At 38.3% G+C, this 16,049-nt stretch overlaps 1 protein-coding gene across 3 annotated transcripts in view; it reads right to left on the minus strand.

Annotated features, from left to right (window-relative positions):
- Window positions 1–548: 548 nt before the first annotated feature.
- The window catches only part of LOC109057701 (CDC42 binding protein kinase beta (DMPK-like)), a 72,312-nt gene continuing 56,811 nt past the window's right edge, over window positions 549–16,049 (minus strand). Inside the window, exons 20-37 of one of the 3 annotated variants that reach the window (XM_042746764.1) lie at window positions 15,986–16,049; window positions 13,925–14,008; window positions 13,589–13,663; window positions 13,340–13,445; window positions 13,072–13,208; window positions 12,780–12,919; window positions 12,380–12,461; window positions 12,068–12,284; window positions 11,682–11,744; window positions 11,000–11,596; window positions 9,604–9,701; window positions 9,417–9,501; window positions 7,485–7,605; window positions 7,277–7,394; window positions 5,169–5,360; window positions 3,314–3,422; window positions 3,159–3,229; window positions 549–2,164 (exon numbers count right to left, since the gene is read on the minus strand). The exon at window positions 15,986–16,049 is cut by the window's right edge and continues 16 nt beyond it. In XM_042746764.1, the coding sequence (XP_042602698.1) occupies window positions 2,036–2,164; window positions 3,159–3,229; window positions 3,314–3,422; window positions 5,169–5,360; window positions 7,277–7,394; window positions 7,485–7,605; window positions 9,417–9,501; window positions 9,604–9,701; window positions 11,000–11,596; window positions 11,682–11,744; window positions 12,068–12,284; window positions 12,380–12,461; window positions 12,780–12,919; window positions 13,072–13,208; window positions 13,340–13,445; window positions 13,589–13,663; window positions 13,925–14,008; window positions 15,986–16,049 (2,488 nt within the window). In that variant the 3' untranslated portion in view covers window positions 549–2,035. Of the gene's footprint in view, window positions 2,165–3,158; window positions 3,230–3,313; window positions 3,423–5,168; window positions 5,364–7,276; window positions 7,395–7,484; window positions 7,606–9,416; window positions 9,502–9,603; window positions 9,702–10,999; window positions 11,597–11,681; window positions 11,745–12,067; window positions 12,285–12,379; window positions 12,462–12,779; window positions 12,920–13,071; window positions 13,209–13,339; window positions 13,446–13,588; window positions 13,664–13,924; window positions 14,009–15,985 lie in introns of all 3 variants that reach the window. The other 2 variants (XM_042746763.1, XM_042746765.1) reach the window with 2 other exon arrangements.

A 16,049-nucleotide genomic window follows, 5' to 3' on the forward strand; every position in this document is an offset into this window, starting at 1 on the left:
ATTGTACTATATGTTGGTAATTAACTAGTGAAATACAGCGTCATCCCAAAGATTTCATAATTGCAGTTAAGGTCATGCCAATGCAACAAACAGTCAAATAATATACTCCAATTCTTGACCAATAATAAGTGATATCGGCTAGAAAATCAACAGCCAGAAGCAGACAAAGAGACAAAAAAAGTTTTTGTTTTAAAAAAAAGTCATCAGTGACTCTTAATCATTATCAAATGATTACTTACACAAATTACTTGCATTTAAAATAGAAACTGTCCAAAAATGTAATTGAACTTGAAGATTTATGAAATTCTTAGAAACTGTTCAGACCACTTAAATCTAATAAAGAATTAAAAAAAACAAACTGCCAAAAGAAAATTAATTTAAAAAACACAGGTATTTACCCTTAAGTGTCAATATTTTAAGTAGGTATTCCCATAAGAAGTATACACAGTTAATATATGTATGACTCAAACTGCCATAAAAAAAATCTTTCCATGTAGATACAAATGAGTAATAGCATTTTCCCCAAACACACAAATTCAACAAAAGCACAACAGGTACTCTTTTATTGTTTGTTCAAATTTATGTGGCTAACAAGTCAATAATTACAAAGATTTCAACCTGTGACTCTTGTTTTCTTTTAAAGTAAAAGCAGTAGTGTTCCGAGGATAAACTTCCATCTGATGAAGCGGACAAGTGAAGTATGGGGAGAAAAAAGAGGTACAGGAAAAACCATTCACGCAGAATTATTTCCTTAGACTACAAACGTGTGCAAGTGTCTTACAGTGTTTCAGGAGGGCGGGGGAAAACATAATACATTACCGTCAGCCTCGTCAAAAACACCGGAAATGCTTTAGCGGACAGTCTATTACGGAAACGACAGTTGGCACTGAAGGCACACTCGAGTGATAATGGATATGCCGGCCATGCCTGCGGCTCAATCTCATATCAGTGTCCTGATAGGAGTCTTCGACAGCGACGGTCCCACATGGCTGCTCGCATGTGTCAAACATCATAAACCAGAATCAGAGCATGGCTATGGTGAGATAACCTTATCACATATATATATATTTTAGCTTTCATTTTTAAATAGAGCACACAAAAGCAGCAGTAGCAGCTTAAGAGGAACTACTGAAATCCTATGAATAGTTGTAGCTGTGCGCCGTTCTCTTTTGTATTTTTATTAAAACACTTATCTATATGTAAAGTCTTCCTTTTTGTTGCTGTCTTTTTTGTGATAAGCTGAACTAGATATCTTTGTGGGAAACATCTAAGTTAAAACATGAATATCATAAAGGCTGGTTTAAATGCAGAACTTGAGAGAGAAAGAGAAATTACACAATAAAAGTGCCCTCTGGTTTGGCTTTAAACCCCCGAAAGTCTCACATCAGCGATCTATTGCTCATATGAGGCGTTTTCACCGAATCATGTTACTAGTCCAAGAATGTCAAAGTTGTATATCGTCCTCAGTTTCTTTCTTCCCGATACGCTCCTCTCTTCGGCCCCCTTGATGAGTGTTCCTGATAATATACATTTAAAATCAGCATAAGAAGTCTCTTTTCCCATCAATTCGGTACTTTGAAGGGAAGCTAAGGATCCAGAAGCAATTCTGACACAGCAGATGTAATGCATGTTCATTTACTAAAGTAAATAATAATAATTAAAAGAAAAACTTGCAGGAGCATGGCATGATATTCAGATTTAAAATAAAATAAAAGTCCATCACACTGCTAATCTGACCCAGTTAGTGTAATACCATGACAGTTCCACCAGGGGACAGGCTTTTATCTCTTTTTTTGTCTTCTTTTGGTGGCTTCACCCATGGCTGTCAGCACACACGCTGCACGCTGCTCTTGTGGCGATCGGGGCGTCTACCCAGCAGCAGGATTTGGGGTAAACCTTTGGCCCTTGTGGTGGATGAGCAGGTGACTTTTTGTAAGAGTCTTGGCACTTCTTAGTGAGTCCTAGCAGAGCGGATGGATATGGGAGGGTGTGTCTAGGGTGTGTGCGGGGAGAAAAAAAAGGGAGCTGTCCGTTTTCAGCCGTCCAGGGATTGATCCAGGCTGTCCAGAGTGAGCTGACTGCGGTGGGGAGAGTTGGGGCTCGGGGGGCTGCTGGGGTTGGAGCTGTTGGAGGGGGTGGAATGTTTGGTTGAGTCAGAGTCGGGCTGCAAGAATAAAACAAAAAAAACAAAGATAAAGAAACAATTAACAGATCAGTTGCTTGTTGTCTACCTGGTTTTTAAATTGTTGCACAGTATACATGCATTTAGCTACGAGTGAGTGTTTACAGCAGTATTATTGTTAACTAAAACAAATGTTTTCTGCAACGTAAATATTGTAAATATTATTGAAAAACTGAAATAAGTTAGTTGAAGTATTATGATTACTAAACAAAAATAGAATTAAGAAAATAAATTTATTAAATCTTTAAAATTGTTAAAGTACTAAAATTACATAAAACTGAAATAAAAATCAAGATAAATAGTAAAGCTGAATATTGAGGAAAACAAAAAAATTAGAAAGCACATAAACTTACTAAATTTTAAACTAAAATTAAGTATTATATTACTAAAACTGAAATTTAAAAAAAAGTTACATTTAAATATTGGGGGGAAAAGCAATAAATTGACTTATAAATTTAACAAATTAAAACGAATACTTAAAAACAAAGAAAAGCCAATTTAAAATAATAATACATACCATAATATCTTATAAATAAATGAAAGATAAATAGAAAAATAAAAAACAATAAGCACAAAGTTCCCAACTCTTATACAAAACTTCAAATGAAAAAAGAAAACTAATTCAAAATACTAAAAAAATACTATAATAGTATAAAAAACAAAAAAACATTAAGAACATTCAATTACTAATCTTATATTAAAATGAAAACTGATAAAATTGATAAGTATGTATAAATGATATAATATACTATGAAATACTAAAACAACACTAGTCTCCAGCTGTAGCAGGTTTTACTGTGAGAACTGGGGCGGTTCTTACAGATCACAAAATCAGGACACAAGAAAACTCAGTGAGCGGCCAAAAGCACCTCAAAGCTCCTTTAACCATCCATCATGCATCTCAAAATGTGGGGCGAATGAAATAAAAGCATGTTTGACATGGGAGGTCATTAAAGTAGATGATAGATGTTTTTACCTCTCTCTCAAAGTCTTGATCTTGATCAGAAATACTGCGAGATGACCCTGCTCCTCCAAAATCTCCTCCTCCTTTAAATAAGGTATACATTTCAGGCATTTCGATCATTTTAGGTGTGTATCTGTTTGTCTGCGTGTACGAGGAGCGGCACCCACCTGAGGCAGTGCGGGTGATGTGGGTCTTACTCCTCTGTTGCCGTGAGATGCTGGACAGAGGCCGGGGCTTGTCTTTAGTTAGGTCGTCCTGAGAAGAGGGCATCACACTCTGCAGCAGAGGAACAAGAAGTCAGACACATAGAGCACACCACAGTCATGCACTTGTGTAATAAGAGGCATGTACACACTACAGTTTCTTTTAAACTATTGTTAGAACAAACATTTCGTTCGGGTAATACGTTTCATGCCCAAATCATTTATTGATTTGCTTGCTATAAACCCGAGAATACAACATTTAGTCTTTTTTCCAAGGAATGTTTTGGATTAATTATGTCAACCTCAATCAACAGTATTTTAGAGCATTATTTGGAATAGAGGTGTCACAATATACCGGTATTGACAATAATTGTGATGTTTTAAAAAACTAAATATTGATATGTTAGGACTACATATGATAGTACCGCGCTAATAACGCAGCTAGTTGCCACTCCAACACACATTAAAAAAATAAAAACATAAAAAAAGGCAACGATGCAGTGTTTTTATTGTTAACCACAAGTATAGTATTCACAAGTGATCATTTATCAATTTAAATAAATGGGATAAAATACAAATAATAAATAAAATGTTTGAGTTGAAGTACTAAAATTACTACATAAAATTTTAATAAATGAAAAGTAAATAAATATAAAAAAACAAAACCAAATAAATGACAAAAGCACTTACTAAAACCTAATTAAAACGATAAACGAAATTTAAAGCATAAAAATAAACACTAATTAATAAATATGGTAATAGTATACGAACAAAACTAGAATAACACTGTACAACATTGTGGGAGCTTTTTGGATTCTGTAAAAAAAATTAATAAATACTTTTTTTTATATACAGTTATGGTTCTTCGCCTCCCTATAATCTTTTGTGTGTGTGTGTGTGTGTATTGTGTGTGTATATGTGTGTGAGATTCATCAGTCCAAAAAAAAAAAAAAAAAAGACTAGGAAGTTAGAAATGAATTTGATAGATTACATTTTTTTCCTAAAGTTTCAATAGATAACATACTTACTGTAAATTCTTTTAAACAAAAGAAATGTGTAGTGAAATTCTCATATTGTGACAGCCCTAATCTGGAAATAATTTTGCACTGAGCAATTGTATCAGACTAGTCTCATGCTGTAGTAAGAAGTTTCAATTTAGTGGCAATTTTTTCAAAGTGGTGTATATTTTAATGTTTATTATCATGCCTCACTTTCATGGAAAGAGCCCTACTGTAACTGCTAGTTTACCTCAACAGTGTTTGACATTACAACAGTACAACAAGCATAAAATTCAAATCACAACACACAAACATTAGTAAAACCATTGATGTTACTTTTTTTACTTTAAACATAGCATTTTTAAATATGATTATTTATTTTCAAACAGATTTTAAAAGTTCACCCAAAAAAGAAAATTCTGTCATCATTTACTCACCCTCATGTTGTTCCAAACCTGTACGAGGTTCTTTCTTCCGTTTAACACAGCAGACAATATTGTGAAGAATGTAGGTAACCAAACAGTTGCTGTCCACATTGACTTCCATAGTTTTTTGTTTCTACTAAGGAAGGCAATGGCTACGGCTAAATGATGACAATTTTCATTTAGGGGTGAACTCTCCTAAAATCATTCATTAAAATGTCTTCACCCAAAAACAAAACAAAAAGTCACTTCACTCAAGCATGGACAAAGAGTTCAGCAGGACAGGGATGGTATAACACAGGGAGGAAAGGAAGTCGAGGGCCTGGAGGGTGTGGTGGGGGAGGGATGGGGAACGGGGAGGAAGAGGAAGTGGGGTGGGGAGGGGTGTTGCTAGCCTACCCTTCCCAGGGAGGATGTGGAAGGAGAGGAGGAGGAAGAGGAGAACTGAAGTAGGCTCTGCTGGGAAGAAGGCTCTTTCTGCAGATAGAGCCCGGCAGAGACGGGACTCATGTGATAGACGTGCTCAAAGTTGGTCGGAGGGGAGATCAGGGCATGGTGGCGAGAGGATGAGGGGGAGGGAGTCTCGCTCTGCTGCTGCCACGGCAACCAGAGGACAGAGCGAATCCACGACCAGAGCGAAAACAGAAGGAGCGACGTGAAGAGGAAAAAGAGAGAGAAAAGGGTGTGAGGGTGGAAGAGTGGAGCTGGCTGGCTTTGAAGAAGAAGAAGAAACATGCAGAGAGAAGGGAAAGACTTGGCGCTGTGCAGTAAAATGAAAGAAAAGGATGTTAGGATGAGTAATAAAGCCCTGGGAGTCAATCAGTTATTGGAGGGTCCAAACAACACTTCCATAAACCGTCCCAAACCCAGCTGAGCAAAACTGCACCTCAGAAGCGCATTCAAGACCCAATCTGATTTTAATATCAGCCTCAAGTTCTCAGAGTCAGGATTTAAACTGCTCATTGAGCATCTTTTACACAAAGCTGAATAACTAAACTGGATTTAGCTGAAGGACCAAATCTAAATCGATTTAGTTTACCTGGTTTTCCCATTTAGGAAACAGCAAAATCAATCTTCCTGTAAATTGTGAGATGACATCATTTAGATTTTTTTTTTTTTTTTGGTGCATTATTTGGCCTTAATTAATAACTACTAAATAATGCTAATTTTAAGACAGATAGATAAATAGAGAGATATATAGATAGATAGATAGACAGGTAGATAGACAGAGAGAGACAGACAAACAGACAGATAGATAGACAGATAGACAGATAGACAGGTAGATAGATAGATAGATAGATAGATAGATAGATAGATAGATAGATAGACAGACAAGCTGCCTTTCCACTGAACACGTCATTCGGACACGACTGTCGCACAGAACTTTCAAACTGGTCGTGCAGCAACCGTTACCTCGGCATATTCACCAACGGTAAAATGAATAATTTTTATGAATATAATTAATGTATGAATGCATCGTCACAAATCAAATGACCCCAAAAATAAAAACGAAGTAGGTTTTATAGGGCTAATCAACGTAAATGATGATTCAATAATTATAAAATAATTACTCTAAAGCACCATTTTACAGAAATAGTGTTTAAAGAATAATGTTAAAGTGAACAAAATATTGGTAATTCTAATCTTACGCTCATAGTTTTTAATAGAATACATCGTATCCGGACGGCCGGTCGCATACAGTGTAGCCACAGAAGTTCAAATATTTTAACGCATCCGAAACTCAAATCGGATCCGAATTTTCCGCATACGCATATGATCAGAACTCCACGCAGCTCCCGCTCTACTCTCCATTCAAAATGAATGACTTCCGGTCTGATGCTTGTCGTTCGTTGGAGATAGTGGAAAGGCAGCTACAGACAGATGATAGACAGACAGACAGATGATAGACAGACAGACAGACAGATGATAGACAGACAGACAGATGATAGACAGACTAACAAGAACTGACTCGTGTTTTTAGAATCAGGATTTAGATTGCAATGCTGTATGTTTTGTGTTATTTATTCATTAGTGGTTTTATGACACTGTTGAATAGTAGCAAAGTAAAATTATGTCCTGTTCCATGGTATGAATAAAAATGATAATGGTCTGAATAAAAAGTGTTTCTTGGATCCCTTTGGTAATCAGAACAGTGTTTCTCAAATTTGCTCCTGGGGATCCCCTAGCAATGAGTCTTTTAGCGGATACACCTGCTTCAAGTAACTGGCTTATCAGTAGCAGCTTCGTGACCTGAATTGGATGTTACAGATTAGTGAGACACTTCCAGTGTGCGTGTGTGAAGGGAACTGAGGCAGCAGAGTTCAGAAACACTGCCTTTAGAAACCCAGGCTCAAGGGCACAATGGTGACAAAATCTTCAGCTGATGGGTCGTCCCATCCAGATACCAATCAAGAGCCCTTAGCTTTTATCACCAAGTGTGTTTACACATTTAAATAATCTCAAAATAGCTGAAGCTGATCTCCCAATGTCCAGCTTTAAGACATTACCAGAGGAAGATCCATGAGGACCTGCATCCCGTCGCCTGGCCCCATGTGAGCCACGTGGTTGAAGTTGGTGGGGTTGGAGATCAGCTTGGATCTCATTTCAGGATCCCTCAGCATCTCCCTATTGAAGAAAATGGAAACAACGTCACATGGATTAGGAGCAGCGCAGGGGTGCTGCAGTGTGAGAGAGTTATTCCTGAAGCCACCTGACCTTCTCTGCTGCAGCCGCTCCTCCTCTGGTATTTTAAAAAGGAACTTCCTCTTGCTGCGCGTCCTCACCATCAGCTTCTTGCTGTTGTCTGAGGTCTCAGGGATGGCCAGATCACAGCCGTCTGCGGAAGCAAGAGTGTGAATGAGGTTGAGAAAGATGGTTGTGGCTCAAACTATGGCAGTCCTGGGTTTTTGAGCTCTAAAGCCGCTGTGTCTGAACGTACTGTGGAACTTGTTGGCAGCAGGCCTAGAGGTGTGACAAATGAGGTCATTCCAGTTTACCAAACAAAAGCATCTTTATCAAGAGGGCAATCTGCCAAAGTGGGCAGGAAGTGAATGGTAATTGGACCGCAAAGGGTGGCGCTGTACATTTCATTTCAGATCTAATGGAGAGACCTAGTGGTGTTTTTATTTGTGAACAAATCAGAGCTTTTGAGCAAATCCTATAAATGAACAAATCATTCACTTCTGTGTACTGATTCATTCAGTGTTTTTGAACAAATCTTGTAAGTGAACAATTAGTCCTTCATTTCTATCTACTGACTCATATTTAGTGTTTTTAAACAATTCTTATAAATGAACAAATCATTCTCACTCACTGGATTCATTTAGGGTTTTTGAAGAAATTTAATAAGTGAACAAATAGTTCTTATTTACTTCTGTGTACTGACTCGTATTCGTTTCTAAATAAATCTGGTCAATGAACAAATTCTTATTCACCACGATGCACTGATTCAGTGTTACTGAATAAATCTTGTTAATTAACAGTTAGTTCTCATTCATTTCTATCTACTGACTCACATTGAGCTTTTAAACAAATCTTGTACATGAACAAATCATTTTCATCCATTTCTATAAACTAAATCATATTTAGTGTTTTTAAACAACTCTTACAAATGAACATATTTTCACTCATTGATTCATTCGTCAGTGTTTTTGAACAAATAGTTCTTGTTTACTTCTATGCACTGACTGTTATACAATGTTTCTAAACAAATCTTGTAAATGAACAAATTCTCATTCACCATTAATCTTGTTATTCATTTCTATCTACGGACTCACACTGAGTTTTCAAACAAATCTTATAAATGAACAAATCATTTTCATTCACTTCTATGCGCTGATTCTTTCAGTGTTTTTGAATAAATCTGGTAAATAATTAGTCCTAATTAATTTCCCTCTAATGACTCATATTCAGTGTTTTAAAACAAATCTTGTACATGAACAAATTCTCATTTACTTATACACATTTACTCATTCAGTGTTTTTAAAACAAACAAAAAATCCTTCAAGTAATAGAGTCTTTTTCACTGAAGGCAGGAAAATATGAGAGATATCAAAATATGACATTAAAAAGAGCAAAGAGCATTCAAGAGCATGCTGTCAAGAAGCACTGAACAAATACGACCACTTGCTCAGCTTCGAGTCTGAATAAAAACAGCACTGAACAAGATGTCAAATAAAATATAAAATGTATGACGCTTAACACTTTTTAAGAGTTATTCAGTCACAAACACAGTGTTTTAAAAAAAAGGTTGAGTGAATAATTCAGTGACAGTAACTGTCATCACATACTGGCATAATGATGCAATCAGCAGGAAGGGCCACTGAACGAATCATTGAGCAAATCATTCTAGTGAATCGATTCAAATAAATTCAAGTCACTGAGATCAAAATCTCCACCATTGCGGAGCTCTTAGCATGTATGGGCTTGCTTATATATATACACAAGCGTGCGTCAGTGTCTGTGTAGGTGGGAGGGATTGACATGACTTTGTGGAGGACATTTCTTCACAGGTGGACTATTGTAATCAGAGACTGTGCCAACATTGAGTGAAGAAATAAACTCCCCCTCAGCAATGAAGCACACAAGGTTCAGTGTGTGGGAGATATGTGTGTAACATGGTGAAGTGCGTGTGGGGTGGGATCAGACCTGAGGAGCTGTTGCTGAAGTAGATGAGACGGGGCTGCTCGGAGCCAAACAGGTTCAGGCTGCCCTCCACATTCAAGGGCCGAATCTACAGACACAGTTGAAAGTCTGATCAATTTTAAATCATTAAAACAAACGGTTAAATATGAAACCGCTTTCAGAAACCCTAAAATTAGGATCTTTCACTTACTCCTCTTAATGAGATGGTCTGCACCCATTCTGTGGTGTGGACGTCAAACACATCTACTCCATAATCACTGTACACCGTCAGGTAGTTGGAGTTTGAGCCTGAAAATAACGAATATGGGTTTGAGATCTCATGCTCATGATCAGAAGAATGCAGTAGGCAAATCATTCAAGATGCTGTTCACAAAGGACTGCCTGACGTGCCTTGAAACTGGGTCAGAGGCTGGAGAGCTGCTTACTATTCTGACTGAAACATCTGGGGCCCGATTCCCAAAATAGTGCTAAGAATAAAATTCTTCTTAAGTACTTTTTTCTTATTGTCGTACTTGAGAATAAGTGAAATAATATCAAGTGCTGTTGAAAAGATTTAAGAATAATTGTATTCAATTTAATTAACAACGTTCCTAAGAAAATACTTAAGAATTCAATTTCCTGAAAAAATAAATAAATGCAACTTCTTGAAGTTAGGAGGGCCTCATGCTTGTCTTAAATTTCAAGATGTTTCATGGATTGTTTATTATATATTGTCTTATATATTACATTACATCATAATAGCTACATTTTCCAATACTGCCCTTATCTGCTCCCTTGACCTTTCTGCTTACGTTTGTTTACTGCTGCCCATTTGTTCCACTCACACCCCTAATGGAGCTGGCCACAGCTTGCATGGTCGCCTCTTATTTTCCAGTTTAATAAAGGCTTTTCCTAATTTCCTTAATGAGAACAGCCAGCATTTGCCTATTCAAGTTTTCTTTTCTTTTCCTTCATGTCAAATTACAAGTTGAAATGGGTACCATTAAATAAATTCACTTATTAAGGCTAAACTCACATTACATCTCCTCTATTTTTACATTTAGATTAACTTTCTCATCAGTCACTCAAAGTTAACCTATAAAAACACTAATAAATGGAATAACACTGTTAATTGAAATCCATAAATATCCATTTTCTGAGTGTACATTATAATGATGTGACACCTACATTCATTTTTAGCATTTAAAATCATTGATTTTCATTTGTTAGCTTTATTATTATTATTTTTTAGACAAAGCAGTATAGACCATTTATTGGTCACAACATGAAACTAATTATTGGCTTATCGGTATTGACAAGAATCTCTGGATTGCTACCTGTCATTTAACTCATAAGATTTTGTAAAGAAACTTTTGAGAATCACATTATTAAAAACACTTCAGCAACTACAATAGAACATTTTTCAAACACTCCTCCTCCTTGCTTTGCTATCTCTCCTCTGTTCTTTCCTACTCCTCCCTTCCTCCAAGTCTACACATGAAAACACTGGAATTTCACGAGGGCTGAAAACATGAAAACACACCGTTGCTTAGATACTTTCGCCAATTATGTTTTTCTTCCCACACAAGCTCTTTAGAGACACTTACTGCAGGCAAGCGGTGTGGCGGGCCACATCAGCTCCTGCGTTCGAGAACGTCGTCCCGTCGCGTCCACGTACACTCCCAGCTGACTGAAGCACAGCAGCAGTTCGTTGGCCCCCACCTCCATAGCATGCAGCGCGTCCAGGGGCTGCTGGGCCAAAAAGGCTAGCGAGGGATCTCCAGGGCTCACCAGACTCACCGGCGATGACTCTCCCTGCATGGCCAGCAGAGCGAAGCCCGACGGGTAACCCACGCACAGCCGATCACGAATAATACCCAGCCACTGGGCAACACCAGGCGCCTGCACCTCCCACAGCTTACGGTGATGAGGCTTTACGCGAGTGATTTCGTAGCAGATGACCTGCCGCTTCACACCTGCTAGGAGACACGCTGGACCACCGGGGCGTAGGGTACCTATGGTCATAGCCTGACAGCCTTTTGTCTCTGTCAACTTGGCCTCGCAATTAACTTCCGCACCCTCCAGCGCCGCCCAGGGGTATAAATGGACATGGCGGTTACGGCCAGAAAGCAGGGCCACCATCTTCTCTTTGGGTATGAGCTCAATCTGGCAAACTCTTTTACAGTCAGCAGCACGAACAATGACTGGAAAAAAAAAAAAGATCATGGGAAATTAATAAGTGAAAATAATGCTGAAGAACTAAATCTGTGCTATACAGAGTACTCATACCATCTCTGGTGATCTCGACTACAAACAGGCCATCTTCTGTCCCCAACGCAATTCGTTCTCGATCTGTAGAGACAAAAGCAGGACAGATATGATTTGTTAATGGAATGTGTATACAATATGTATTACTTAAGTAAAATTGAAGTATTAAGTATCAAAGTACTAATTTCAAGGTCAGAATTAAACAAGAATTAGAAATGGTGTTTAAAATATTTTAACTAAATAAATAAAATAAAATGTAGCCCAAAAACAGAGTCAAATGTGTCAAGAAATGCTTGTTGCTCTCCAGAAAATGGGGGAAAGTGGAACATTATATTGATTCGTTTCAACTGACTGATTACTATCAGTCTCAGGGAATAAGATCACGGGCTCCCTAACGCTGTACTCACCTACGATGACAGCAGAGAGTGTCGTTTTGATGGCAGGCAGGCTGCTGTCGTAGGCCTCATGCAGGACATGCACCACACGGTTCTTCAGGCGGTTCTTGGCCAGGATGTTCTGCAGGCCCTCTAGGATGCCCACCCACTTCCTCTTCTCCGCCTCACTCTCAGCCAACACCAGCAGAGGCACCGGCCGGACTGGAGAGTTCGAAGCGGATGATGTTACCTGTGCAGTTCAGGGCAAATATCGTTAGTTATTGGGATGCATGATTAGGCAAATGGAGCAACCATTTAAGGAACAGGACACATTTTGGATCATACCCTAAATATGCAGGGAATGTCTTTACGACTGGCATGGATCACATCAGATGCCAACACAGAACTTACAGAGAACTCTTCATCTCTGTGAGGAAAAGAAAGAAACAATGTCATAAAAGTTAAAAATGCCGCTTAATACTATATTCACCCTGTTTGGTTGATATTGAAATAATGACCTCCTGATTGTACATACTTTATTTAAACTAAAAGTTTGGGGTAAGTAAGTTTAAGTTCATACTTTTATTTGGCAAGGATGCGTTGAATTGATCAAAAGTATAATTGATCAAAATTATATTTCTAAAACATTTACAGAACCCAAACCTTTGAATAGTATTGTACCAGATAACATTAATTGCTGTCTGTGTGTAAGTATATATGATTTGAGAATGTGACTAATCCTGACCTCAAGTCGAGGACCTGACTGGCCATCACACAAGGCTGAGTGGACTTCCCTTCTGGCACCTCATAGAGGAAGAGCTTACAGTCACACACTACAGCATATGCCCTCTGCCAGCCCTTCTTCACTCCTGTGGGCTTCGGGATCTGAAAGAGGAGCAAACCAACACTGCAACTCAATGTATATTTAGCAAAACATCCAGCAGGAAATACATTCCTAAAGCAAGTAAGATAAACATGACTGACATTTCAACATTCAACCCTTAAGAAAAGAAACTTTACTACATTATCATTCTCACCCTGACAAAACCTTTGTATGCTGTGCCAATGCCCCTCTGCACATCAATACCCAGAGGCCTCTTGGCCTGCTCTGGAGGAATGGGGCAAACCTGGGGCGCGTTGTCTTTACAGGACACGTGGCAGATGAAAGAGCATACTAAAAGAGGTTCAGGGAAGGAGAGAGAATTACCAAACATTCAGTAAAACTGGCATCAAGCGATCAAAAGCTCCTTATCATCTCCCCAAGCCACTGTCTCTGATCTCATTTATCATTAATACTCAGCTCACCCTCGCAGGCATAGCCCTGTCGGACCTGGCCCACCATCAGGGAGGTACAGTGAGTGCACTGGGTCGGGCTGGAGAAAGTCTTAATGCTCAGCTGATGAGCTTTAGGCTGTTGATACAAACAAAATATTAAGAGTCAGAGGAACAAATGCATGTTGATGTTAAAAAGCCAATAATAATATGCTAAAAGACTTAAAGGACCTAAAGGAAACAGGCTAATGATGAGTCAGACACATCATATGGTGGTTTTACCTTTGGCGCACTGAGCGTGGGCTGATAGATTGGAGAAGGGGCAGCAGGGGTGGTCGCTTGAGGCTTGACTGGTTCCTAAAGGAGTAATACAACAGTTCCAGAAATAAAAGCAACATAAATTCTATAATAATAATATTTATATAAAAATGTGTAATAGGAAACAAGTATATTTGAGTACTTATGTCTGTTTCAAAAAAACGTACAGCATTTTAGATATTTTTTAAGCTTCACCCTAATCCATTACTATTGAGGAAATGACTAAATCAATGACCAATGTATCAAACAGGAAGTCTGACAGCAGCAGAATGTAAAAGGAAGTGTTAGGTGAACACTCACATCCTGTTCTGAAGCCACTGATGGGGAGGAAGTAGGGATGTCGGTCTTCTGGGGTGTGGTGTCCACATCACCGACGGAGCTTGTCTGAGGGAAAAGACCACAGTTGGGAAACAGCTCGAAATGTGAATGCATCATTTGCTGGGGGCTATTTTTATTCCAATTACATGGTATCTTGAGGTCAAAAGCTTTAAAAACATCCTTTAGTTTCCTCAAAAAGCTATACTGACAGTTTCAAGTCAGGCAAACATTGTCACAATGTGACTGAGATGACATTTAAGAAACGTATTATTAGTCATAACTAATAAGCATTCAGAAGTCATGTGCTCTCTCGTGAAAGTCATGAGCATGAGGTTTCTACCTATTAATAAAATGATACATTAACATGGCAAAGCTGAATTTGGTTCTCAAGAAACATTTCTTATTATCAACGTTGAAACAGTGATGCTTAATATTATTGTGAAAACTATGATACATTTTTTCAAGATTCTTTCAAATTTATCTAAAATGTGTGTGTGTGAAGAATCCTAAGCCAACTATTATTTATCTCAGGATGCATTTGTAAACTAATACACCATCATTGGCTAACATTATCTGCAATTAAGCCCCACACTTATGCACAAATAATACTTACCAAGAGCATTACAATACTGTTAAACAAATCATAATGATATAGTCTAACTGTGTATCTATGCAACATGTGAATGCACAATGCTATCAATTAAGGGCGATACAAAAAAATTAAGATGCACAAAGTAATTAAAATCATTAAGAAATCAATTGACATCACTTTTTCCTCAGAGAATTACTTTCATGTTCAATTAGCTGACAAGCACATACTTACCATTATCACCTATAGTGGTAGGCTATAAATATTCGCAAAACAACCCCCACAATTTAATCATCTCTTTTTCATTTTATGGCTGGTTGCCTTAGTCATTCAGTTTAAATTATGGATGTTTATTGCCTTAGCGGGCTCTAAGAGTTAACTAACGGCTTAGTGCATTTGCAGACTTGACACATGGAGAGTGACGTTATTCACATTAGCCGTTTAAGAGGTTAGAAGGCAGTGGGGAGGTGGTTAATACTAACTGCTGGATGCTAAACGTGAGTCTCTAGCCTTTAGCACCTACAATTAGACTGATTTGGATCTAGGGTCTTGCTGCAATATGGCAGAGGAACACGGTCAGCAGACAAAATAGGTGTAACAAACCGAGAGGCATGCTGGTTAGGCTGAATGTAAGTTGACTGGTCAATGTCTGGCCTCAAATGATGAGTCAGGCATGATTAACATACAGTAAGTAATGCGAGTGCCATTTTATTTAGGCAAACAAAGCACAAGATGAACTACAATGTGACATGAGACACTTTGTCTGCTGACAGATCACTCCTGCCAACGTTAAAATTCACAGAGGGAGGAGCTTTGTTCAGCAAACTTACTTCATCCCAAAATGCAAGCAGAGAAGATGCGGATGAGGAGGAGACAGAGTCCTTTTTTTTGAGGGGGACAAAAGTTAGATGACAGGTAACACAGCTTTTGTCTTTATGAACTTGCTTTCACTTTAGGTCGTTCCCTATATTCCCACGAGTCTCAGAAATACAGACTGGCTACATGTGTCAACCTGATCTGACTTTAATGCACTGCAATAAGGAAACTGAAAGATGGGCATCAGACTTGCAAAACTGTCCAGCTGCCTTGGTCTCTGATGAGGCAATCAAAGCATGATGGACCATTTGGCCATGAACTAAACTGACTCCAACAAAATAACAATCAAAAAGAAAAAGGATAGTGTAAGAATACAGATGCCTGAGGCAACTAAGTAGATCAGGGACATCAGAAGCAGTCTCCAGTATCTGCTAGACATTCATAAATGTGTATATACTCTAATGTTTCAATCTGGATACTACTGACATCCCCTTTTCGCTTTGATAAACTATTAGGTCTATCAGGTCTCTGATTTTCTGAGGCAGAAAGTCATTAGGATGATGAAATGAACGGAGAGAGGCTTGTTAATGCATGTAATGTAGTAGCAGATGGCCAGATGTACTATCAGAAACACTTACTCTGAATGTCAGGTCATGGGCGAGGGGAGAGGTATTGAAGTACTCAAAGATGGAGTCCTGGAAG

This window comes from Cyprinus carpio, chromosome B20, assembly GCF_018340385.1.
Source record: "Cyprinus carpio isolate SPL01 chromosome B20, ASM1834038v1, whole genome shotgun sequence".
NCBI lineage: Eukaryota > Metazoa > Chordata > Actinopteri > Cypriniformes > Cyprinidae > Cyprinus > Cyprinus carpio.